This window comes from Balaenoptera musculus, chromosome 14, assembly GCF_009873245.2.
Source record: "Balaenoptera musculus isolate JJ_BM4_2016_0621 chromosome 14, mBalMus1.pri.v3, whole genome shotgun sequence".
Taxonomy (NCBI): Eukaryota; Metazoa; Chordata; class Mammalia; order Artiodactyla; family Balaenopteridae; genus Balaenoptera; species Balaenoptera musculus.
In genome coordinates, this window is record NC_045798.1 from 63,559,860 (window position 1) to 63,584,132 (window position 24,273).

General features: G+C 40.1%; 2 protein-coding genes across 2 annotated transcripts in view; one reads left to right on the plus strand and one right to left on the minus strand.

Annotated features, from left to right (window-relative positions):
• IER3IP1 (immediate early response 3 interacting protein 1) overlaps positions 1–5,437 on the minus strand; it is a 28,048-nt gene extending 22,611 nt beyond the window's left edge. The window contains exon 1 of the mRNA XM_036874663.1: positions 5,214–5,437. Coding sequence (XP_036730558.1) covers positions 5,214–5,304 — 91 coding nt within the window. The 5' untranslated portion in view covers positions 5,305–5,437. The remainder of the gene's footprint in view (positions 1–5,213) is intronic.
• A 977-nt stretch (positions 5,438–6,414) lies between these two features.
• On the plus strand, positions 6,415–8,210 carry LOC118906849 (CYFIP-related Rac1 interactor B-like). The gene has a single exon (XM_036874662.1). The coding sequence runs from the start codon at positions 7,003–7,005 to the stop codon at positions 7,537–7,539; it is 537 nt and encodes a 178-aa protein (XP_036730557.1). The 5' UTR covers positions 6,415–7,002; the 3' UTR covers positions 7,540–8,210.
• Positions 8,211–24,273: the final 16,063 nt, after the last annotated feature.

Here is a 24,273-nt window from a genome sequence, read left to right on the forward strand (position 1 = left end):
AATGACTATTACCAAAAAGACAAGAGACAATAAATGCTGGCAAGGATGTGAAAAAAGGGAACCTTTGTGCACTGTTGATAGGAATGTAAACTGGTACAGCCACTTTGGAAAGCAGTATGGAGGTTCCTCAAAAAATTTAAAATATAATAGAACTGCTATATGATCCAGCAATCCCATTTCTGGGTATTTTTCCAAAACAGATGAAGTCATTATCTCGAGGAGATATTTGCACTCCCATGTTCACTGCAGCACTATTCACAATATCCAAGACATGGAAACAATCTAAGTGTCCACTGACAGATGAATGGATAAAGAAAATGTGGTGTACATATATAATGAAATATTATTCAGCCATAAACAAGGAAAACCTGCCATATGTGACAACACAGATGGACCTTGAGGACATTATGCTAAGTGAAATAACTCAGAGGAAGACAAGTACTGTATTATCTCACTTATACGTGGGATCTAAAACCATCAAACTCATAGAAAGAGAGAATAGTATGGTGGTTGCCAGGAGTGGAGTGGTAGGGGAAATGGGGAGATGTTGGTCAAAAGGCACTAATTTTCAGTTATTAGATGAATAAGCTCTGGGGATCTACTGTACAGTATGGTGATCCAACACTGTTTACTTGAAAGTTGCTCTGAGAGTAAATCTTAAATGTTCTCACCACAACAACATTAACAACAAAATGATAATTATGTGAGGTGAAGGATATGCTAACCAACCTTACTGTGGTAAGCATTTTGCAATATATACGTGTATCAAATCATCACGTGTACATATTAAACTTAGACAATGTTATTTGTCAATTAGATCTCAAAGTTGGGGGAAAAAAGAATGATGTCTCACATTTATAAACGGTTATATAGATACCTGCTTAATAGCCTCAGTTCTGCCTCCTGGCCGGCAAAAGCCTACTATTTTTAATATGGCCCTTTTCGAAAAAGTTTGTTTTCTTCTAGCTTTGTTTTACCTTTCTCATTTAGATCTACAATGCTCTTGCAATTGGCTTATGTGTTTAGCCTGAGGCAGAAGGTCAAGATTCATTTATTTCTTTTTGAACATCCAGTTAACCTAGAATCATTTATTGAAGGACCATCCTTTCTATCACACTCTACTGTTAACTTTATCATAAATTAAGTGTCCATATAAATATGTGTCTGTATTTGGATTCTCCACTCTGCTCCATTGTTCTATTGTCCAACAACCTTTTAGTAAATTTCTTTCTGTTTAATCAGGCAGAGTCAGCTTCTATTGCTTGCGACCAAGAACCCTGACAGGAAAGAGTAATCTCAGGACTCAATCCTTGAACCTCTTCTCCCTCTGAGAAATAGCCTTCATTCCAATGGTTTCACATTACCAGCCAACACCGAAAATCCCCATGTGTAAATCCTTCCCAGACCTCCTCCTTTCTGGGCACCAGACCTGTATATGCAAATGCCTACATGATATCTCTACTTTGAAGTCTTAAAGGTACTTAAAAATAGGCTAATTCCTATTCCTATTCCAGGACTTAGCTTTAAATGCTATTTCCTTAGGAACTGATGGTGTTCTGATTCAACCAGGAGGTTATATTCCCATGGTTCTCACCCAGTTCTCTTCCTTCAAAGCATTTATCCTAGACTCAGCTATTTGTATAATTATTTATCTGTTCTACCATTAGACTCTAAGATATGAGAACAAAGATACTGTGTTATGCTCACTGCTACATCTTTTCTACCTAGCTCACAGTGACTGGCCTATTTGTTATAAGGAATGAAGAAAAACTTCCTGCCACCTAATCTGGGAACCTTCTCCTTCTCCAGCTAATCCTTCCTCCTTTTTCAATGAAGAAAGTATCCCACCTCCCACTTAATGCCATCTCATCCATCTGTGCCTTAGGACCCATCCCTATCCACCTTCTCAGAATCCTTGAGTTATCAATTACCTCATTTCTCTCTTGTACCTTTTATTTTTCTCTCATTACTAGATCTTTTCCCCTAGCAATTCCTTTTCTAACCTTTAATTATGAAAGTTTTAAAACATACCTATCACTCAGATTTAATAATTATTGATTTTTTTGCCTACGTGCTTCATCTTTTTTCTGCTTGATTACTTTAAAAATAAATTACTAGTACTGAAATATTTCAGTATGCATTTTTATCACACTAACAAGATGTACAGTGATTCCTTAATATCATCTAGTATCTACTCCATACTCAAATTTCTTCAAATGTTACCAAAATGTTTTTTACAGTTGATATGTTTGAACTAGAATTCAATCAATGTCCACGTGCTGCATATGAATATCTCCCTACATCTCTCTCTCTCTCTTTTTGTCTTTTTTATATTTTGTATATTTGCCTCAGTGGTCACTTCCTCCCCACTTATTTCATGGCATTGACTTATTGAAGAGACCTAATTAGTTCTCATTGTCGCTGCTGAGACCTAAAAAACAAAAGAATCATAAAACATATCTCTGCATCCCCTTCCAGCTACCATTTCATCTCCTCCAACTCAGTGATACGTTTGGATAATTGTGCTGTCTCCATTCTATGACTTTCCACTCGCTCCTCCCCATTCCAATGCGGATTTTACCCACTGTTGTAACTGCTCTTACAGAATCACCAATGACCTCTACTACCCTGAATCCTCGGGACACTTTTCAGTCCTTATCTTGCTTGGCTTCTCAGAACATTCCACTGTTGTATTCCCTCTCCTGCTTCAAACACTCCTTGGCCTCTGTGAAACCCACTGTTTAGATTTCCCCATCTCTCTGTTTTGCTCACTCATCAATTTCTCCTGTCAGCTCTTCTATCATTACCTGAACATTAAATACTGGAAGAGATTTTAGGACTGTCCTGGTCAACAGTTCTCCTTTGTACTCTATTCTATTGTTCCCTGAACAATTTCATCTCTTCCATGGCTTAATTTATCATCTGTGGTTGACAAACTCAAATCTCAGCCTCCGCTCTGGCTCTTGCTTCTGGTCTATGGACTTAAGTCCAACTGACTATTCCATATCTCCACTTGCGTATCTCACAGAAATCTCAACCTCAGCATGTGCGAAACTTCTTTATCTCTTCACCTTGTTACCTGCACCACACCCCACAATTTCCCACCAGTGCCAACTCAGTAAAGCTACTACCCTTCACTCAGTTGCTTAAACCAGAAAACCAAGAGAGATCTTTGACTTTTTCCTCTCTCCTCATTCCCAGTGTCCAAACAGTAAGTTCTATCTTTTCTACGTTTAAAATATCTTCTGATTTGTACTAGTTTCCTAGGGCTATTATATCAAAGTGCCACAAACTATGTGGCTTAACACAATGAAAGTTTATTTTTTCACAGTTCTGGAGGCCAGAACTCCAAAACCAAGGTGTTGGCAGAGTTGGTTCCTTTTCGGGGCTCTTGGGCTAATGTCGTCTATGCCTCTCTCCTAGCTTCTGGTAGTTACTGGCAATCCTTGGCATTCTCTGGACTGCAGCTGCACCACTCGTCTCTGCCTCTGTTGTCACATGGCCTTCTTCCCCCTGTGTCTGTGTGTCTCTGTATCTCTCTCTCCCCATAGGGACACCTCACTGGACTTAGGGTCCATCCTTTTCCAGTGTGACCTCATCTTAACTTAATTTCACCTGCGAAGACGTTATTTCCAAAAAAGGAAACAAGGGTTAGGACTTTAATATATCTTTTAGGGGCATACAGTTCAACCCACAATGTGATTCCTTCTACTTTTCTGGATGGTATAGTGGTGAACAGATGAACTTGAGTCAGACTGCCTGAACTGAACCCTAACTCTGCTGCTCTCTAGCTGTGTGATCTTAGGAAAGCTACCAACTCTTTTGTGTTTCTGGCCCCCAACTGTAAAGCAGGAATGAAAACACTATTTGTCTCATAGGGTTGTTGTGAGGGTTACACAAGTTAATATGTATAAAGCACTTGATACAGATCCTGGCACACGGTAAATGTTAAGTGTTAGGTATCATTATTGTTATTATACCCATTCAACTTATATTATACCCACCATCTCTACTTGCCCTATTTGGAATGGTGCTTTCCACATCCACTCTTCTACACTTCTGATCTGTTCTCCACACAGTAACCAGCAAATAACACAAATCAAGTCATGTCACTGCCCTCCGTACAACCTTTCCACGCCAATTTTCACACCAGCCCTTACTCATCACCTCCCGACCCTTCACCTAGTTAATGTTTACTGACTTATCTGATTTCGGGTTAGACACACTTCCTCCAAACTTTCAAAGATTCACAAGTTAGTATCTCCCAGCACTTCTCTTTCGTAACATTCTGCATACTTGTTATTGGTACTTGTTCAGTTTTTATTTAGATTAACTTTCATTAGGAGGGCAGGGCAACTGTTTTAACCTCAGTTTCGCCTGGCACATAATTTGTGCTCAATAAATCTCTCCTGAAGGAATAAATGAAACCAGTAAATCTTGCTCATGGGTTTGAGTTTCAGTGATCTACACAGACACATTTGGTACGCTGTAACAAATGATGCACATCATGCAGTATCCTGCCTTAATTGTGCCTCATGCAGAAAAAAGCAGTCTGTCCAGGTGGCATGGAGGTCGCTGGATTGTGAGATCCCGGTAGGCATAACTTCTGTCTTCTCTGTATTCTCAGATTCTAGCCTGGCACATCCTAGGCACCCAATAAACTGTGCTGAATAAACTTTTCTTGGAACATGGATGACTGGATGGCGTGATAACCCCAACACGTCTCCTTTCCTCTTATCCCCAAAGCCCAGGAACCCCTATGGCCTTCCATCAGTTCATTCTTCTGATTACCTACGCTCCAAAATGAGCCACACCCCTCCCTTTTTCATTGAAAACTCACACCCCAGGTTTCTGACAACTAAAAGCGGTCACAGAGAAGGGTACTAAATTCCTAACCTAAACTGGACGCAGGCAGGGGCGTTCCCTGGCTCACCCCCGCCTCCCCCCATCCCGACACCCAGAGTCCGACACACAGTGGGCGTCTGCTGAACAATCTTCACCCCACTGAACAATCTTCACTCCACTGGTGAGACGAAAGTGGCTCTGCTTCCCCACCCAAGGAAGGGCCCCAAGAGGAGAGCCCTCGGCCGGCCGTCTGTCCCGGCCCAAGTGGTCCACTCACGCGGCCCGAGTCGGCTCCGCGCCCCCGAGGCTCGCTGCGTCCCCTTCGGCCCGCCGCGTCCCCTTCGGCCCGCCCCCGCGGCCCCACTCACTGTTCTTGAGGAATCGCTCCTCGTGTAGCACGGCGATGGCATTGACGCAGAGTAGGGCCGCCTGCAGCAGCGAGTACAGCGTAAAGGCCATGACCACCCGCCCCGAGGCCCAACTGACCCCCTTCCCTCCGCGGCAAGGGACGTGGCGCCGCCACGGCCGGCGCTTCTTACGGCAACCGACGAGGCCCAAAACGCGTTCTGAAAAGCTCCGCTCCCATCTGGCTAAGACCCGCCCCACGCTCACATCAGCAAGGCCTGTAGAGCTGCGCTGTCCAATGCAGCAGCCAGAAGTACTGAACCCTTAAATTGTGGCTGGCCCGAACTGAGGTGTTGTAAATGTAAAATACATAGGACGAAAACAAGAACGTAAAATCTCCCAATAATTTTAAAATGTTGATTACAAGTTGAAATATTTTGAATATATTAGGTAAATAAAATAATTACTAACATTAATTTTTACTGTTTATTTCTATATACTATTTTTAAACTGTGGCTATGAGGTTACTGATAATGGCATGTGAGTCTTGTCCAATACTTCTATTGGACAGCGCTGCATTAGATGCTCCTAAGAGCTGTATGAGATGTTAATAAGTAATTCCTATTTTACAGATGGAAAAAAGGAAGGCTTTGGCAAATAAAGTTTTAAAAAAAATTAAACTAAAATAACATGTTTTGGGCTGTACCCCACAGGCCTGTAAGGCTGTAGTTGCCCAGGTTCAAGACCAAAGGAAGAACCTGGAGTCAGCAACAGAGACATGATTTAATGGATTGGGGCGGGTGGGGAGGGGGGGCGGTGCGGAGGGGAGGATCTACATGTCGGAAGCAAGGTCCTGGAGCGACACCCCATGGCAGGCAGGACATGGTGGCAGTTTTTGCTCTGGGGGTGGGGGAGGAGTGTGAAGATTACCAGTTATAGGGCGGCAGTGAGGCACATACAGTCACTAGCTGGGGTGGGGGCAAGTATGTAGGAAGATCAAGGTCAGTCATGAGAGCAGGGTATAGGTGAAGCAGGCACTGGTCAAGTAGGGGATGTACAGAGAGCAAGAGAACAGCCATCTTGGGTGGCCTGACCATACAACATGTCTTAAAATTACTCAGAGAGAAACATTCTCTCCTTGATCAAACTCTAGCAGGCCCTCTGAGCCCTCATCTCGACTATACCTCAAACCTTGGCCTGTAAAAACTACAGATCTCGGCCGCTGCCGCCGCCGCCTGGCTCGTCGCGGCTCCGCCACAGGGGCAGGTGCGGAGGGGCTCCCGGTCCGGCCGCCGCCGCTGCCCCGCTCCGGGCCCGGGGCTCCCCCTAGCGCCGCTGAGGAGCTGCCGTCGCGGCTCGAGGAGCGCGGAGGAGCGGGACTGAGAGAGCCTGGAGGTTCGCGCGGAGAATAGAGGGACAAGAACAGAATCACCAGCACTGGCTGAAGATGCCCAGCCTACAGAGTCTGAGAAGGAAATTTATAATCAGGTGAATGTAGTACTAAAAGATGCAGAAGGCATCTTGGAGGACTTGCAGTCATATAGAGGAGCTGGCCATGAAATACGAGAGGCCATCCAACATCCAGCAGATGAGAAGTTGCAAGAGAAGGCATGGGGTGCAGTTGTTCCACTAGTAGGCAAATTAAAGAAATTTTATGAGTTTTCTCAGAGGTTAGAAGCAGCATTAAGAGGTCTTCTGGGAGCCTTGACAAGTACCCCGTATTCTCCTACCCAGCATCTAGAGCGAGAGCAGGCTCTTGCTAAGCAGTTTGCAGAAATTCTTCATTTTACACTCCGGTTTGATGAACTCAAGATGACAAATCCTGCCATACAGAATGATTTCAGCTATTATAGAAGAACATTGAGTCGTATGAGGATTAATAATGTTCCAGCAGAAGGAGAAAATGAAGTAAATAATGAATTGGCAAATCGAATGTCTTTGTTTTATGCTGAGGCAACCCCAATGCTGAAAACCTTAAGTGATGCCACAACAAAATTTGTATCAGAGAATAAAAATTTACCAATAGAAAATACCACAGATTGTCTAAGCACCATGGCTAGTGTGTGCAGAGTCATGCTTGAAACACCGGAATACAGAAGCAGATTTACAAATGAAGAAACAGTGTCATTTTGCTTGAGGGTAATGGTAGGCGTCATAATACTCTATGACCACGTACATCCAGTGGGAGCATTTGCCAAAACTTCAAAAATTGATATGAAAGGTTGTATCAAAGTTCTTAAGGACCAGCCTCCTAATAGTGTAGAAGGTCTTCTCAATGCTCTCAGGTACACAACAAAACATTTGAATGATGAGACTACCTCCAAGCAGATTAAATCCATGCTGCAATAACAGTTCTGGAATAAGCACCTGCTGTAGACAGAAGACAGTATTCTGCAGTGACTGAGAATGCACAGTTTTTAGTGATTGCAATTACTATCTCATTTACTCTTGCTTTTTATTTCTTTCCTCTGTTCCTCTCCCTCTATTTTAATCATATTCTTGTTCTTAAGACTTCTTTTCTGTGCCAAAATCAGTAAAGTTATACTCTGAAGGGATGTTGTCCTTTCAAACAGGCCATCTAAGGCAGCTAATTATGCATTGCATTGGGGTCTCTACTGAGAAAAATTCTGTGACTTGAACTAAATATTTTTAAATGTGGATTTTTTTTGAAAACTAATATTTAATATTGCTTCACCTGCATGGCAAAACTGCCTATTCTGCTATTTAAAAACCCTCAATGACTTTATTTTCTACTGCCGCTTTTTTCATGTGCAGCCAAAATGAAAATGTTTAAATTAACTGTGTTGTACAAATGGTACCCAACACAAACTTTTTTTAAATTAGTAAGACTTTTGTTTAAAGTTTTAAGTTTGCATTTTGACTTTTTTTGTAAGGATGTATGTTGTGTGTTTAACCTTTATTAACTAATGTTAAAAACTGTGATGTGTGCGTAGAATATTACGTATGCATGTTCATGTTTAAAGAATGGCTGTTGATAAAATAAAAATCAGCTTTCATTTAAAAAAAAAAAAAAAAAAAAACAAAACAAAACAAAAAAAAAAAACTACAGATCTCAACACAAATGATTTCATCCACTCCCCTACCACCATGTTAAAAGACTTTAACATAGTTTCTAACAGCTCAAGTCATCCCTAGGATGACCCTAGATCCCCTTCAAGTGCCTGCCTAAAAAGCTCAAGGCTCCCCAAAGAATTTACTGTTTGTTCTACCCAACACCTGAAAATAGGCCCCTGACCATCCTTTCTTAGAGCATTTATTAAAATGGATTTACAGTTGTGAATCTTTCCTCTATCCCTTTGAGATATATATGTAGCTCCTACAGTTCAAGGGTGTCTTTCTCAAGGACCTGAAAGCCATTCCTTTAAAATGTAATCACCAGGAAGGATAGGGCCTCTGTCTCCCAGTCTCTGTATGAAGGAAGAATCCTAATTTTGATAATTGCAGCTAACAGACACAGCTGGCCTAATCAGCATTTACACTGACCACCCCTTGGTAATTTTTCCGCTTCCCCAACTCTACTGAGCCCCTGCTCACCTCCCTTTCTACTCCCTCATTCTCCCTTTAAAATGCCCAGTCACTTCTGTACAAATTGAAATTGCAATAGTATATTACTGATTAAAATCTGTCTTACCACTCTGATGTCCAGTTTTATCTTTGACAGCAGCAGTAAGAGGCTGAGTCCAATCACATTAAATTTTAGATACTTTTTGAGAGCAAATATACAAAGTAATCATCTCCTGAACTTCTCAGTTTCCCCTAAAAAAAAGGGAAAAGCAACACATTAGACCCAGAAAGGACTTTGGAAGCCTGTGTGTTGCAGCTGCTGGAAGAGACACTAGCCAAAATAAAAGAATAATTAGTTAAACTCCCAAGAAGAAATTAAGCTTAAATAGGCCAACTAGTTAGTGCCTACAGGGAAGAAGAGATGTATCACTTCCCACAGATATACATAAACACTATCTCCAAAATCGGCCCTAAGTGCAAATCAGGTAGGGAGAAATACAGGAAGATAAAGTAAAGGGAATAAAAGAAACAACAGGATGCCAACAAATCCTCCGGTTTTTCAAGTCCCACAAAACCCTAGATACTAATTACAGAGAAGGAAGGTTGTCCTTGTAAGCGGACAGTGACCATCCCAGGATTTCTACGCTGGGCTGGGTGGCAGGAGGGGTACCTGGGGGCCTTGTCTGGAAGCTTTGGTTGAGCAGTGACTTACAGTTTTTACTAGATTGATGCTTACTGAAGAGCGGGTAAAGAGGGATGACTGGAGATTATGGGGACGGATGGAGTGGAGGTGAGAGAAAATCATCCTATAGTCACCCCTTTCTGTCACCAGCCACTGGGTTACAACTCACATGATCTGATTCTTTTATTGTCAAAAGAATCAGGTTAACCTCCGTGGGCCTCTGTTACATCATCTATAAAATTAGGCAATTATGATCTCTAGGGCTCCTTCAGCCCCCAAAATCTCTAGATCTAGCAAAAGCAGCTTAAAATATGAATAGTGTACAAGTACTTGTACCATGTTATCTGATTCATTACTTTTCAAAAATCCAGACTTGTAGCCTAAGCTAGTAACAGCAGATTATATCCTTAAAAAGAATTGTTCCTCTGATCTCTGTACTTCCAAAAAAATTCAAATTCTGGAATTTGAAAATGTATTTATAAAATAGTTGTCTCAGTTAAAAAAATAATCCGTCCCCAAACAAAGAACTGGGTAATGCATAAAATATTCTGCATATTAGTGGCTTGAAAAAATTACTGGCTATGGCCTATTTAAAATCAGAGCTTGCTGCTTGGTGCTGAGCTTCTGATGTCTGTATGATACGTTTTCAGCATCCATGTTAGATATCCTATCAGACAATTCTACTGAGGTTGAGACTGTTTTTCCAGTTTCAGACACAAATGTCTCCCTATCATATTCTTCTTCAAGTTTTGTTTTGCTTTTATTCTCTTCAGACTGTTAGATGGCACAAGTTGGCACCCTGGACCATCTTGCTTCAGACTTTCCTTGTAACTAGTAATATAGAGTCCATGTTTTTATTCCGTTGACAAGAATCAAAGAATGGATGCCTTCAATGAAGTTCCTTTAGGCAAGGGAGAGCAATCGTTAAGATTACGTCTAGGGGCTTCCCTGGTGGCGCAGTGGTTGAGAATCTGCCTGACAGTGCAGGGGACACGGGTTCGAGCCCTGGTCTGGGAGGATCCCACATGCCGCGGAGCGACTGGGCCCGTGAGCCACAACTACTGAGCCTGAGCATCTGAAGCCTCTGCTCCGCAACAGGAGAGGCCGCGATTGTGAGAGGCCCACGCACCGCGATGAGGAGTGGCCCCCACTCGCCGCAACTGGAGGAAGCCCTCACACAGAAGCGAAGACCCAACACAGCCAAAAATAAACATAAAAAAAAAAAAATAAAAAAAAATTAAAAAAAAAAAAGATTACGTCTAGGGTAATACATTTGGCCACTGATTAAATGTGGGGAGCAGGGTAGATACAGAATTCAAGCTTATATTTTAAAGTTAAGATGACTCGAGATGGAGTCAGTCCTTGGACTTGTGAGAGACTGCAATAATGAACTCTACTTTTTACCCTTTCCTGTATCAATGCCTTTGCCTTCCCATTTTGCTGGTCCTTGACTTTGGGTTCAACTATGTGACTTGCTTTGGCCAATAGAATGAGGCAGAAGTAATGCTGTGCCAGCTCTAACCCTAGACCTCAAAAGGCCTTATATATTTCTCCTTTTCTTCTTGTGCTTCTGACATTGCCATGAAAAAACAACAACAACAACAACAAAACCTAGTCCACTAGTTCTAGGAGAAGGATGAGAGCCACTTGGAGCAGAACCAAGTCACCCCAGTCTAGCCCAGCCTAGATCAGCAAACCCTCACCCAACCACAGATCCATGAGAATAAATGATTGTTTTAAGTCACTAACTTTCGGGGTTGTTCATTCCACAGTATTTTTGAAGGAAGAGATCTCTATCTACTCTGTTGGTGATCTAATTTATTCTAATAGCTTAAAAACATTTATATACTCTGAAGACTCCCAAATTTATATCTCCTACCCAGAACTCACCCATGAACTCTTGGCTGATATTTCCAGTTGACCACCACTTAGATCTAATACATATCTCAAATTTACCTTGCCCCAGACTGAACTCCTGATTTCCTTCTGAAACCTGCTTCTCCTGCATCCCATTTCAGATAATGGCAACTCCATTCTTCTAGCTCTTTCTCTCATACTCTATACACAATCCATCAGCACATTCTTTTGACTTGAACTTCAACATACATATATCCAAATCTGGCTACTTCTCACCTTCTGTACCATTAAAACCTCGATCCAACTCACCATCATCTCTTGCATAGAGCAGTGCAATAGCTCCTAACAGGTCTCTGTGTTTTCCCCTTTCCTCTCTACAGTTTATCCTCCCCAGAGCAGCCCAAGTACTTCTTCTAAAACCAAGTAAGAAAAGCAATTTATTTGTTGAGAGGATGGGGTCGTTTTTCCTGTAAAACTTTCCACATTCTGGATTTTTCTGATTGCATCCCCATTGTTCTGGATGACTTAAATGCTATGCACAGTACCCGAATCATCTGTGAAAAACAAAACACTTGCTGATTGAAGAAAATAGTCACTATATAAACTGACTAAAACCTTTAACTAACTCAATGAAAAATATCAGGTATGTGATAAAGAAAAAAATTTCACAAGTCAGATCTTAGAATAATTCTTCAATAAACGTGTTGGCTGCTCTCTTTCCATGCCTATTTTTCCTGCATTCATTAAAAAATAGCTCATTAAGATAAGGATTAGATATGTTATTTATTAAATATTTAGATTCACCATGAAGAATAAAAATGGATTATTGGTTTTTAACATTTTTATCCTAATATATTTTAATAGACATTTATTTTATTGTTTATGTATGAGTTATGAATCAATGATGACTGAGGTATGTTTGCTTTTAATCCTGCTATTTACAGTGGCTACCTTGAGTTTAAATGGCTTTATGGCAGCAGTATTCACCCAAATGCATTCTATTTGAGGTAAGCATTGGACTAAAATAGGAAAATCCCACAAGATGAGCCTCATTCATGTTTATGGATTCATACAAGCTATTCCTGGTATGAGACTCAAATGAAACCATTTGCAAGCTGAAAGCTTGTGCAATATGAAGTGTTTCTGGAAATAGGGCTCTTGGAAATAGAAAGTTTCTTTAAAAAATAAAAATAAGTTACTGTATCTATTTTTAAAGGGAATAAATCCTGAATGGCTGCATATAGTTGACTAGTTCTCTTTTTAAAAATCTGAGTAACTGAAAGCAGCATAAAAAGGCTAGAGAAACCAGTTACTCAAATGCATATCATTCCTGCCCTCATTCATTCATTTTTCATTCTTTTACTCAAGGAGAATTTATTGAACTTGTAAGATGTACTTTACATTGTACAAGGGGTAGGGTAAGATGCAGTAGGCTAAGCACAAGTAGTAATCAGATATTCTGCTCTGATGACAATCATCAACCAGTAAGAAAAATGAGCCATAGAATGCAAGGAGTTACAAAGCATTAAATGCTCAGTGCTTAAAATAAAGGGAAAGTGAGAATAAAAGATAGTTTGGAACAGTGTCTCCCAAATTTAGCACATCATCAGAATCACCTGGGAGCTTTTAAATATATATGCATTTCTACTAGTTCAAGATGGCACACAAAGCACATGTATTTCTCTTCACTATTTCCTAAACTCCATTAAATTATAAAGGAATAAAAAGGTGACATACATTTCTAACAGTAAAGATATAGAGGAACATAAGAAATTTCAACAATCTCTGGAAGACAAAAAATAGAAGGAAGCATATCAATGAATGACACTCAGTGGATAAAGCTGTAGCCAAGAATGAACCATGAAAGGGTTGCATGGAAGTGGAAGTTACTGTCCTGAAAATTTCACGAAAGCTCTTGATTCAGAGGTACACCAGAGATCCAGAAGGAAAATTGGGGCTGAAAACAGGTGGACTGACGGATGATCTATTTATGAAATAGTCGACTTACCCAGCCTGACTCCCAAACTACTTGAACAATATAGCGAACAGTCTGCATTTACCCCTGGGCAAGACTGAAAGTACTTTCCTCTTAGGAAATTAAACTACCTGAGGAGAGCTAAGACTTCTAATGTGCATAGTGCTGCTCTAGTGTAGGGCCATTCTTATTTTGACATTGGGGAGGCTGTTAGCTTGATGACTGATTCCTTAGTAGTTGGGCCTACAGCTGAGCTGCTGATTACATACTTTTCCAAGTACATAGAGCTTCTAGTTAGATATTTATCCCCACACCATTATACAAGTAGTCACTCAAGTTCATTATTATTAAATATAAACAGGCAACCAGGACATGATGAAAACCAGCAACATGGAGAGGAAAGATTAAGATGAAAAATCAGTAAAACTGACTTAAGGAGAAAACGAGATAATTCAGTAAAAAAAGACCAATTAGTGATAATGAAAGTGATTTGAAAGGCATTTAAACAGAGTCTCCCACCCACCCACACAGAAATTTCTATACAAAAGGAAGAATCAGAGGAAAAGGATGAATTCTTAAAGTTAAAACATGATAGCCCTCCAAAAGGGTTTAATGGAAGATAAAGTTGAAACAATATTCAAGAATATAGAAAAACAAGTACCATAGAGACAGAAAATATGAGACAGAAAGAAAACATAGGAAAAGTGAGCTTCATAAGGACAGAAATGCAGGATAGGAAATAAAAACAAAAATCAAAAATTTCAGAGATGAAAAGTACATGAATGTTCAGACTGAGAAGACTTACTGGATACTTAATAGTTTAAATGCTTAAGAAAACCCTGGACCCACCATCATGAAATTTCAAAGCTTAGTAAATCATAAATCTTAAATTTCAAATCCTATTAAAAGAAGATTCTAAAAGATTCAAGGGAGGGATAATGTTATCTATAAAGAAATGAGAAATTGATTAGCACTAAATGTAGAAGACAATTATGTGCTTCTTTCAAGGTTTGGAAAGAAAATAATTTTGAGCCTAGTATTCTATAGCCAATCAAACTATCTATTAATGGTGAGGGCAAGATAAAGATTTTAAAAACAAAGGCAAAACTAACATTTTCTGAATAAAACTCTTTTTAAAAAATATTTTTAAATGTACAAAAGACTCAGAAAGCTTTTGCTTAGTCAGTCAACAAATATTTACTGAGTATCTATTTTGGCATTATTTTAGGCAATAGACATACAACAATAAACATGACAGAGGCCCTGCCCTCAGGAAACTTATGTATAGATAATTTTCTAGAATCCTTTTGGAGAAAGTTATTTGAAGATGTACTCCAGCAATAGATTGGTAAAAAACAAAAAGATATAAGAATTGACCAAACTAAACTAAGCGGTCAACGAAAAAAACCTACAATGAATGGTATGCCATAGTCCTAAAAAGCATTGATAAATTCTAAAAATAAATTCTATGTAATAGATAAAATGAGAATCAGCTGGAAGATAGAAGTGATCAGGTGTGGTATTGATCATTAGTGTTCAGCAATACCTAATTTGATCCTTCCTAGGTACACAACATGTCTACATTTCTCAGTGTTCCCTACAGTTAGGTGGGACTGTGTAATTGAGTTCTAGCCAATGGAACTGAATTTCATTTTCAGGTCAAGGCAGTTAAGAAACAGGGGATTTTCTGTTTGATCTTTCTTTCCCTTTGGTAGCTGGATGGATAGACTGAAGCCAATGGAGAGCTCCAAAGATCTCAGGGTTGTTAGAGCCACAGCATAGAAGGAAACTTTCTCCTGTTCCACTGTGGACTGTGATATGATCAAGAAATAAACTTTCATAATATTAATCTACTGACCAAGTGAGATTTCTGGGTTTTATTTGTTAGTGCAACATTTCTTAATCTATCCTAACTAAAAATATAGTGAAGAAGAAGAAGGGGGAGGAGGAAGAGGAGGAGGAGGAGAAGGAGGGAGAGAAAGAGAAAGAAAGAAAGAAAGAACGGAAGAAAGAATGAAAGAAAGGAAGCAAGGAAGGAAGAAAAAATAAAGAAAAAAAGAAAGAAAAAAAGAGAGAAAAAATAAAAAAGAAAGCAAGAGGGAAAGAAAGAAAGGGTGAAGAAAGAAAGAAAGAAAAGACACCCTTTTCTCTCAATAAGAAATACAATCAGGACTCAGCAAAATAAAATGCAGACCAACAAACTCATGATACAATATAATGTCAAGTTGAATGTGGCCATTTGTGAGGGCAGAAGCTGGGTTCCCAGCAGCAAATAAATCTACAAAGAATTAAGAAAAAGGAATTGGGAGTGACAGGAAGGAGAAAGAAGGCAGCAGCTTGAGGAAAAGGCAGGGTTCAAGAACTGTGGTAGGTTCATTTATTCTTAAATACGTGGCACTGTGCAAACTACCTTCAGAGTCATCTGTTGGTGTTGGTGGAGTTAACCTTCTTTGGATCTGGAGAAAAGCTCCATACTAGATGGAAGTTTGAAAGTCAAGAAGCATCTGTATGTATAAGCAGAGGACAGATAGAGACTATGAAGAGAATAAGTGGGGAGGGAGAGAGGAGTGGTAATAAGGAAGGGAGCATGGCTCAGAAAGAAGATTAGCTTGGTTGGCCACATTTCTGTAAATTGAGCCTTGCCCAAATTCTGACAGTTCTCTACAAACCTATATACAAGTTTAGATCATTTAAGACATCCAAGTTATCTGCATTAGAAAACATTTATGGAGCAGCTGCATTTATCCACCCAAGAGGAGTATGTTATAGGATCAGGACAGCTTGCTCCTGCCCTAAAGGAGATTACAGTCTCATTGGGCACACATAAGATAGAGCGAGTAATAAGAAACCCAAGGCAGTACATAAGAAAGGCCAAGTGACTGGTGCAGAAAACCAACTACCCTTAAAGCTTTTAGAGGAGGGAGAAAATCTGAAGGTTCAGAGCCAGAGCCAGGGGTTGGCTTAAGCTGCTGAACCTTGAGGATTAGACAGAGTTTAGGCAAGAAGAGAGAAAGGAAGGAGGGTCTTTCAAGTGGAGAAATGGTGTCAGCAAAGGCAACAAGGTAGGAATTGGGAGCCAATGTAGGAAAACAGTCCTGCTACAAGATAGCAAATGTAGGTTGGGTCCAAATTACAGGTTTACCTCAGAGATATTGTGGGTTTGGTTCCAGACCACTGCAATAAAATGAGTCACACAAAATTTTTTGGTTTCCCAGTGCATATAAAAGTTATATTTACACTATACTCTAGTCTATTAAGTATGCAATAGCATTATGTCTAAACAAATGTATTAAAAAATGCTAACCATCATCTGAGCCTTCAGCGAGTCATAATATTTTTTCTGGTAGAAGATCCTGCATCAGTGTTGATAGCTGCTGACTGTACAGGGTGTGGTGGCTGCTGAACGTTGGGAAGGCTATGGCAATTTCTTAAAACAAGACAACAATGAAGTTTGCCACGTTGATTGACTCTTCCTTTCATGAATGATTTCTCTGTAGCATGCATTTTACCCATAGTAGAACTTTTTTCAAAATTGGAGTCAACCCTTTCAAATCCTGCTGCTGCTTTATGAACTAAGTTTATGCCATATTCTAAATCCTTTGTTGTCATTTCAACCAGATGCTTATACAGCATCTTCACCAGGAGTAGATTCCACCTCAAGGAACGACTTTCTCTCCTCAATCATAGGAAGCAACTGCTCATCCGTGAAAGTCTTATCATGAGATGGCAGCCATTCAGTCACATCTTCAGGCTCCACTTCTAACTCTAGTTCTCTTGCTATTTCTACCACACCTGCAGTTACTTCCTCCATTGAAATCTTGAACCCCTCAAAGTCATTCATAACGGTTGGAGTCCATTTCTTCTAAACTCCTGTTATGTTGATATTTTGACTTGTTCCCTGGAAAATCATGAGTGTTCTTAATGGCATTTAGAATGGTTTGTCCTTTCCAAAGGTTTGCAGTATACTTTGTCCACATCCATTGAAGAAATCACTATCTAAGGCAGCTAGAGCCTTGTTTTTTTTTTTTAAACGTCTTTATTGGAGTATAAATGCTTTACAATGTTGTGGTAGTTTCTGGTGTATAACAAAGTGAATGTATACATATATGTATACATATATCCCCATATCCCCTCCCTCCTGCGTCTCCCTCCCACCCTCCCTATCCCATCCCTCTAAGTGGTCACAGAGCACCAAGCTGATCTCCCTGCGCTATGCAACTGCTTCCCATTAGCTATCTGTTTTACATTTGGTAATGTATATATGTCAGTGTTACTCTCTCACTACGCTCCAGCTTACCCTTCCCCTTCCCCTTGTCCTCAAGTCCATTCTCTACGTCTGCGTCTTTAATCCTGTCCTGCCCCCAGGTTCATCAGAACTATTTTTATGGATTCCATATATACGTGTTAGCATATGGTATTTGCATTTGTCTTTCTGACTGACTTCACTCTGTATGACAGGCTCTAAGTCCATCCACTACACTACAAATAATTCAATTTCGTTTCTTTTTATGGCTGAGCAATATTCCATTGTATATATGTGCCACATCTTCTTTATCCATTCAGCTGTCTATGGACACTTAGGTTACTTCCATGTCCTGGTTATTGTAAATAGTGCTGCAATGAACATTGTGGTACAAGATATATTTTCTTTTATTAATTAATTAATTAATTAATTAATTTATGGCTGTGTTGGGTCTTCGTTTCTGTGCGAGGGCTTTCTCTAGTTGTGGCAAGCGGGGGCCACTCTTCATCGTGGTGTGCGGGCCTCTCACTGTCGCGGCCTTTCCTGCTGTGGAGCACAGGCTCCAGATGCACAGTCTCAGTAGTTGTGGCTCACGGGCCCAGTTGCTCTGCAGCATGTGGGATCTTCCCAGACCAGGGCTCGAACCCATGTCCCCTGCATTGGCAGGCAGATTCTCAACCACTGCGTCACCAGGGAAGCCCTACATGACATTTCTGAATTATGGTTTTCCCAGGGTATATGGCCAGTAGTGGGATTGCTGGGTCATACGGTAGTTCTATTTTTAGCTTTTTAAGGGACCTCCATACTGTTCTCTATAGCAGCTGTATCAATTTACATTCCCACCAACAGTGCAAGAGGGTTCCATTTTCTCCACACCCTTTCCAGCATTTATTGTTTAGAGATTTTTTGGTGATGGCCATTCTGACTGGTGTGAGGTGATACCTCATTGTGGTTTTGATTTGCATTTCTCTAATGATTAGTGATGTTGAGCATCCATTCATGTGTTTGTGGGCAATCTGTATATCTTCTTTGGAGAAATGTCTATTTAGGTCTTCTGCCCATTTTTGGATTGGTTTATTTGTTTTTTTGATATTGAGCTGCATGAGCTGCGTGTATATTTTGGAGATTAATCCTTTGTCAGTTGCTTTGTTTGCAAATATTTTCTCCCATTCTGAGGGTTGTCTTTTCATATTGTTTATGGTTTCCTTTGCTATGCAAAAGTTTCAAGTTTCATTAGGTCTCATTTGTTTATTTTTGCATTTATTTCCATTTCTGTAGGAGGTGGATCAAAAAGGATCTTGCTGTGATTTATGTCATGGAGTGTTCTGCCTATGTTTTCCTCTCAGAGTTTTATAGTGTCTGGCCTTACGTTTAAGTCTTTAATCCATTTTGAGTTTATTTTTGCATATGGTGTTAGGGAGTGTTCTAACTTCATTCTTTTCCATGTAGCTGTCCAGTTTTCCCAGCACCTCTTATTGAAGAGGCTGTCTTTTCTCCATTGTATATTCTTGCCTCCTTTATCAAAGATAAAGTGACCATATGTGCATGGGTTTATCTCTGGGCTTTCTATCCTGTTCCATTGATCTATATTTCTGTTTTTGTGCCAGTACCATACTGTCTTGATTACTGTAGCTTTGTAGTATAGTATGAAGTCAGGGAGCCTGATTCCTCCAGCTCCGTTTTTCTTTCTCAAGATTACTTTGGCTATTCAGGGTCTTTTGTGTTTCCATACAAATTGTGAAATTTTTTGTTCTAGTTCTGTGAAAAATGCCATTGGTAGTTTGACAGGGATTGCATTGAATCTGCAGATTGCTTTGGGTAGTATAGTCATTTTCACAATATTGATTCTTCCAGTCCAAGAACATGGTATATCTCTCCATCTGTTTGTATCATCTTTAATTTCTTTCATCAGCATCTATAGTTTTGTGCATACAGGTCTTTTGTCTCCTTAGGTAGGTTTATTCCTAGGTATTTTATTCTTTTTGTGCAATGGTAAATGGGAGTGTTTCCTTAATTTCTCTTTCAGATTTTTCATCATTAGTGTATAGGAATGCAAAAGATTTGTGCACATTAATTTTGTATCCTGCTACTCTACCAAATTCATTGATTAGCTCTAGTAGTTTTGTGGTAGCATCTTTAGGATTCTCTATGTATAGTATCATGTCATGTGCAAAGAGTGACAGTTTTAATTCTTGTTTTCCGATTTGGATTCCTTGTATTTCTCTTTCTTCTCTGATTGCTGTGGCTAAAACTTCCAAAACTAGGTTGAAGAATAGTGGTGAGAGTGGGCAACCTTGTCTTGTTCCTGATATTAGTGAAAATGTTTTCAGTTTTTCACCATTGAGGATGATGTTGGCTGTGGGTTTGTCACATATGGCCTTTATTATGTTGAGGAAAGTTCCCTCTATGCCTACTTTCTTGAGGGTTTTATCATAAATGGGTGTTGAATTTTGTCGAAAGCTTTCTCTGGATCTATTGAGATGATCATATGGATTTTCTCTTTCAGTTTGATAGTATGGTGTATCATGTTGATTGATTTGCATATATTGAAGAATCCTTGCATTCCTGGGATAAACTCCACTTGATCATAGTGTATGATCCTTTTAATGTGCTGCTGGATTCTGCTTGCTAGTATTTTGTTGAGGATTTTTGCATCTATGTTCATCAGTGATATTGGCCTGTAGTTTTCTTTCTTTGTGACATCTTTGTCTGGTTTTGGTATCAGAGTGATGGTGGCCTTGTAGAATGAGTTTGGGAGTGTTCTTCCCTCTGCTATATTTTGGAAGAGTTTGAGAAGGATAGGTGTTAGCTCTTTTCTAAATGTTTGATAGAATTCGCCTGTGAAGCCATCTGGTCCTGGGCTTTTGTTTGTTGGAAGATTTTTAATCACAGTTTCAATTTCAGTGCTTGTGATTGGTCTGTTCATATTTTCTATTTCTTCCGGTTCAGTCTCGGCAGGTTGTGCATTTCTAAGAATTTGTCCATTTCTTCCAGGTTGTCCATTTTATTGGCATAGAGTTGCTTGTAGTAATCTCTCACAATCCTTTGTATTTCTGCAGTGTCAGTTGTTACTTCTCCTGTTTCATTTCTAATTCTATTGATTTGAGTCTTCTCCCTTTTTTTCTTGATAAGTCTGGTTAATGTTTTATCAATTTTGTTTATCTTCTCAAAGAACCAGCTTTTAGTTTTATTGATCTTTGCTATCATTTCCTTCATTTCTTTTTCATTTATTTCTAATCTGATCTTTATGATTTCTTTCCTTCTGCTAACTTTGGGGTTTTTTTGTTCTTCTTTCTCTAATTGCTTTAGGTGTAAGGTTAGGTTGTTTATTTGAGATGTTTCTTGTTTCTTGAAGTAGGATTGTATTGCTATAACCTTCCCTCTTAGAACTGCTTTTGCTGCATCCCATAGGTTTTGGGTTGTTGTGTTTTCATTGTCATTTGTTTCTAGGTATTTTTTGATTTCCTCTTTGATTTCTTCAGTGATCTCTTGGTTATTAAGCAGTGTGTTGTTTAGCCTCCATGTGTTTGTATTTCTTACAAATTTTTTCCTGTAATTGATATCTAGTCTCATAGCGTTGTGGTCGGAAAAGATACTTGATATGATTTCAGTTTTCTTAAATTTACCAAGGCTTGATTTGTGAGCAAAGATATGATCTATCTTGGAGAATATTCCATGAGCACTTGAGAAGAAAGTGTATTCTGTTTTTTTTGGATGGAATGTCCTATAAGTATCAATTAAGTCCATCTTGTTTAATGTATCATTTAAAGTTTGTGTTTCCTTATTTATTTTCATTTTGGATGATCTGTCCTTTGGTAAAAGTGGGGTGTTAAAGTCCCCTACTATAATTTTTTACTGTCGATTTCCCCTTTTATGGCTGTTAGCATTTGCCTTATGTATTGAGGTACTCCTACGTTGGGTGCATAAATATTTACAATTGTTATATCTTCTTCTTGGATTGATCCCTTGATCATTATGTGGTGTCCTTCTTTGCCTCTTGTAATAGTCTTTATTTTAAAGTCTATTTTGTCTGATACGAGAATTGCTACTCCAGCTTTCTTTTTATTTACATTTGCATGGAATATATTTTTCCACCCCCTCACTTTCAGTTTGTATGTGTCCCTAGGTCTGAAGTGGGTCTCTTGTAGACAGCATATATACAGGTCTTGTTTTTGTATCCATTCAGCCAGTCTATGTCTTTTGGTTGGAGCATTTAATCCATTTACATTTAAGGTAATTATCGATATGTATGTTCCTATTACCATTTTCTTAATTGTTTTGGGTTTGTTTTTGTAGGTCTTTTCCTTCTCTCGTGTTTCCTACCTAGAGAAGTTCCTTTAGCATTTGTTGTAAAGCTGGTTTGGTGGTGCTGAATTCTCTTTACTTTTGCTTGTCTGTAAAGATTTTAATTTCTCTGTTGAATCTGAATGAGTTTCTTGCTGGGTAGAGTAATCTTGGTTGTAGGTTTTCCCCTTTCATCACTTTACATATGTCCTGCCACTCCCTTCTGGCTTGCAGAGTTTCTGCTGAAAGATCAGCTGTTAACCTTCTGGGGGTTCTCTTGTGTGTTATTTGTTGCTGTTCCCTTGCTGTTTTGAATATTTTTTCTTTGTATTTAATTTTTGTTAGTTTAATTAATATGTGTCTTGGCATGTTTCTCCTTGGATTTATCCTGTATGGGCATCTCTGTGCTTCCTGGACTTGATTGACTATTTCCTTTCCCATGTTAGGGAAGTTTTCAACTATAATCTCTTCGAATATTTTCTCAGACCCTTTCTTTTTCTCGTCTTCTTCTGGGACCCCTATAATTCAAATATTGGTGCATTTAATGTCCCAGAGGTCTCTGAGACTGTCCTCAATTCTTTTCATTCTTTTTTCTTTATTATGCCTTGCAATAGTTATTTCCACTATTTTATCTTCTAGGTGACTTATCTATTATTCTGCCTAAGTTATTCTGCTGTTGATTCCTTCTAGAGAATTTTTAATTTCATTTATTGTGTTGTTCATCATTGTTTGTTTGCTCTTTAGTTCTTCTAGGTCCTTGTTAAATGTTTCTTGTATTTTCTCCATTCTATTTCCAAGATTTTGGATCATTTTTACTATCATTACTCTGAATTCCTTTACAGGTAGACTGCCTATTTCCTCCTCATTTGTTTGGTCTGATGGGTTTTCACCTTGGTCCTTAATCAGCTGCATATTTCTCTGTCTGCTCATTTTGTTTAACTTACTGTGTTTGTGGTCTCCTTTTTACAGGGTGCAGGCTCGTAGTTCCCATTGTTTTTGGTGTCTGCCCCCCATAGGTGAGGTTGGTCAGTGGCTTGTGTAGGCTTCCTGGTGGAGGGGTCTAGTGCCTGTGTTCTGGTGGGTGTGGCTGGATCTTGTCTTTCTGGTGGGCAGGGCTGTGTCTGGTGGTGTGTTTTGGGGTGTCTGTGAACTTAGTATGATTTCTGGCAGCCTCTCTGTTAATGGATTGGCTTGTGTTCCGGTCTTGCTAGTTTTTTGGCCTGCAGCGTCCAGCACTAGAGTTTGCTGGCCGTTGGGTGGAATTGGGTCTTAGTGTTGAGATGGAGCTCTCTGGGAGAGCTCTCACTGACTGATATCACATGGGGCTGGTAGGTCTCTGGTGGTCCAATGTCCTGATATTGGCTCTCCCACCTCAGAGGCTCAGGTCTGACACCAGGCCAGAGCACCAAGACCCTGTCAGCCACATGGCTCAGACGAAAAGGGAGAAAAAAAAGAAAGAAAAAATAAAGAAAAATTAAAAAAAATAATAAATAAAAACCGAAAATTTATTAAAATAAAAAATAATATAATAAAAAAGAGAGCAACAAAACCAATAAACAAATCCACTAATGATAACAAGTGGTAAACACTAAACTAAGATAAACATAAAAATCAGAAACAAATCAGTTGCAGACAGCAAACCCCAAGTCTAAGTTGCTCTCAAAATCCACTGCCATGATTTTGGGACAATTCGTTGTCTATTCAGGTATTCCACAGATGCAGCATTCAAGTTTATTGTGGGGATTTAATCCGCTGCTCCTGAGGCTGCTGGGGGAAATTTCCCTTTCTCTTCTCTGTTCGCACAGCTCCTGGGTTTCAGCTTTGGATTTGGCCCCACCTCTGTGTGTAGGTCGCCTGAGGGTGTCTGTTCCCCAACCAGACAGGACAGGGTTAAAGGAGTGGCTGATTAGGGGGCTGTGGCTCCCTCAGGCCAGTGGGAGGAAGTGATATGGAATGAGGGGCGAGCCTGCGGTGGCAGAGGCCAGCGTGACGTTGCAACAGCCTGGGGTGTGCTGTGTGTTCTCCCGAGGAAGTTGTCCCTGGATCATGGGACCCTGGCATGGGCGGGCTTCACAGGCTCCCGGGTGGGGTGGTGTGGATAGTGACCTGTGCTTGCACACAGGATTCTTGGTGGCTACAGCAGCAGCGTTAGCATTTCATGCCTGTCTGTGGGGTCTGAGCTGATAGCCGCGGCTCACGCTGGTCTCTGAAGCTCGTATAAGCAGTGCTCTGAATCCCCTCTCCTCACGCACCCCAAAACAATGGTCTCTTGCCTCTTAGGCAGTTCCAGACTTTTTCCCAGATTCCCTCCTGGCTAGCTGTGGTGCACTAGCCCCCTTCAGGCTGTGTTCACGCAGCCAACTCCAGTCCTCTCCCTGGGGTCTGACCTCCGAAGCCAAAGCCTCACTCCCAGCCCCTACCCGCCCTGGCAGGTGAGCAGACAATCCTCTCAGGTTGGTGAGTGCTGGTCGGCACCGATCTTCTGTGCGGGAATCTCTCTGCTTTGCCCTCTGCACC

Coding starts and splice junctions, on each gene's coding strand:
- LOC118906849 (XM_036874662.1), top strand. CDS start 7,003: ATGACAAATCCTGCCATACAGAATGATTTCAGCTATTATAGAAGAACA.